Consider the following 1689-nt stretch of genomic DNA (forward strand, 5'->3'; position numbering starts at 1 on the left):
TGTTTTATCTTTCTATTGAGACTGTTCTAATCCTTGTTCTGTTGTTTTAAATCTTGCAAAAATAGATTTAATAACGGAAGTTAGAGAAACACAGACAGTTGCATTGGTATTGGTTTGTTAATTAGACTTCCACTGCAGGTAGCACTCGCACTCCTCCTGGCCGTGGCCGCCGCAGACAAGGCTCCTTCCTTCAGCTACGACGCCCCTCGTGAGCGCGTGGCCTCGTCGTCCCCCGTCAGGCAAATCGCCATCGTCCGTGATGACCGCGTTCACCCCGAGGGCGGCGCCTATAGCTTCGATGTAGAGACTGAGGACGGCATCGTCAGGAGCGAGTCAGGCGCTGCTGACGGCTCACAGCAAGGGAGAATCAGGTAGGGGAAAACCCTTTTGCTCGAGTTGTGAAAGTGGAGAGTATCTTTTGAATCATGATTCTGGGACGTGTATATCCTGATCGCCGTGCAAGCAACCGACTAATCTCGATTCCCTTTGCCTTGCAGCTTCACCTTCCCCGACGGTCAGAACTTCGATCTCGAGTTCGTGGCTGACGAGAACGGCTACCAGCCCCAGTCCGCCTTCCTGCCCGTGGCCCCCGAGTTCCCCCACCCGATCCCTCAGTTCGTCCTCGACCAGATCGCCTTCGCCGCCGAGGAGGACGCTCGCAAGGCCCGCGGGGAGGACAGACAAGCATCAGCCGCTCCTCGCCAGACATACGGCGCCCCAAGCAAGTAATAACAACGCTTACGTCATGTAAGGGTTCGTTTTATCACCCTGATATATGAGTGCAACGACCACGCCGTTTGCCGTGTTTCTGATGGCCAAAGCAAAGCGATACCATGTTCATACTGTGTGAATGTTGGAGCGTTTGCTCTTCGTAATTTATTATCTGAATGTAATTCCCATTGCCAAATAAATTATTGCATACGGAAATTTACCTCGTTTTTATAATCATGAATAACTAATCCTGTAAATATCGAATACCTGCGCCTAATCAAGAACAGTTTTATTTCGAACTTTCCGCAAGGACCTCAGTCGGCTGCTTTGGAACGATACGAGATAAATATGAGCGTTTCTTAAAATGCATCGAAGTACCTGCATAAAATATTTTGCAATAAAAACAAAGGATGTATGCTAACATCGCGTGGGGAAAAAAAACTGATTTAGAGTTACCTTTTTTTTTAGTCAAACGCTCATTCTTTTTCTCTAAATTCGAGTAATTTTCTAGATGACCTTTGTAAACTGTATTTGTTGTAACCTTCATCGAAATTCAGCGCACGGGAGCTTCAGATGTATCAGCTGGCCTACAAGCAGCTTAAAACCATATCCCAAATGGCATTAGGTTTAGCTTAATTTGGTAACGCCGACAACATAAACATAAATTTACGTCGTGCAAGGCTGTTTGTTAGCCGGCCTTATTATTTGACCTCCTGCATCACTGTCAACATTATTCCCTCCACTGCTACAACTGCAACTACTGCTGATGCTAATGTTACAGCAGCTGCGATTATTATCATCACTGCTGTTATTGTTGTTATTAATACTACTATCTCAGCTACGCTTTGTATTGGTTCCAGTGTTATTGGAACTATGGCCTTAATGCTGTTCATGCTAGTAGTAGTATTACTATTACTATTAAGAGTTGGTCAGTGAAGCCGCCAAAGACCAAGGAGTGAGACATGGGAAAATAGAAGC

General features: G+C 45.9%; 1 protein-coding gene across 1 annotated transcript in view; it reads left to right on the forward strand.

Annotated features, from left to right (window-relative positions):
- The window catches only part of LOC113822981 (cuticle protein AM1239), a 1845-nt gene extending 918 nt beyond the window's left edge, over positions 1–927 (forward strand). Inside the window, exons 2-3 of the mRNA XM_027375534.2 lie at positions 139–371; positions 498–927. Coding sequence (XP_027231335.2) covers positions 139–371; positions 498–729 — 465 coding nt within the window. The 3' untranslated portion in view covers positions 730–927. The remainder of the gene's footprint in view (positions 1–138; positions 372–497) is intronic.
- Positions 928–1689: the final 762 nt, after the last annotated feature.

Source organism: Penaeus vannamei, chromosome 13 (assembly GCF_042767895.1).
Source record: "Penaeus vannamei isolate JL-2024 chromosome 13, ASM4276789v1, whole genome shotgun sequence".
NCBI lineage: Eukaryota > Metazoa > Arthropoda > Malacostraca > Decapoda > Penaeidae > Penaeus > Penaeus vannamei.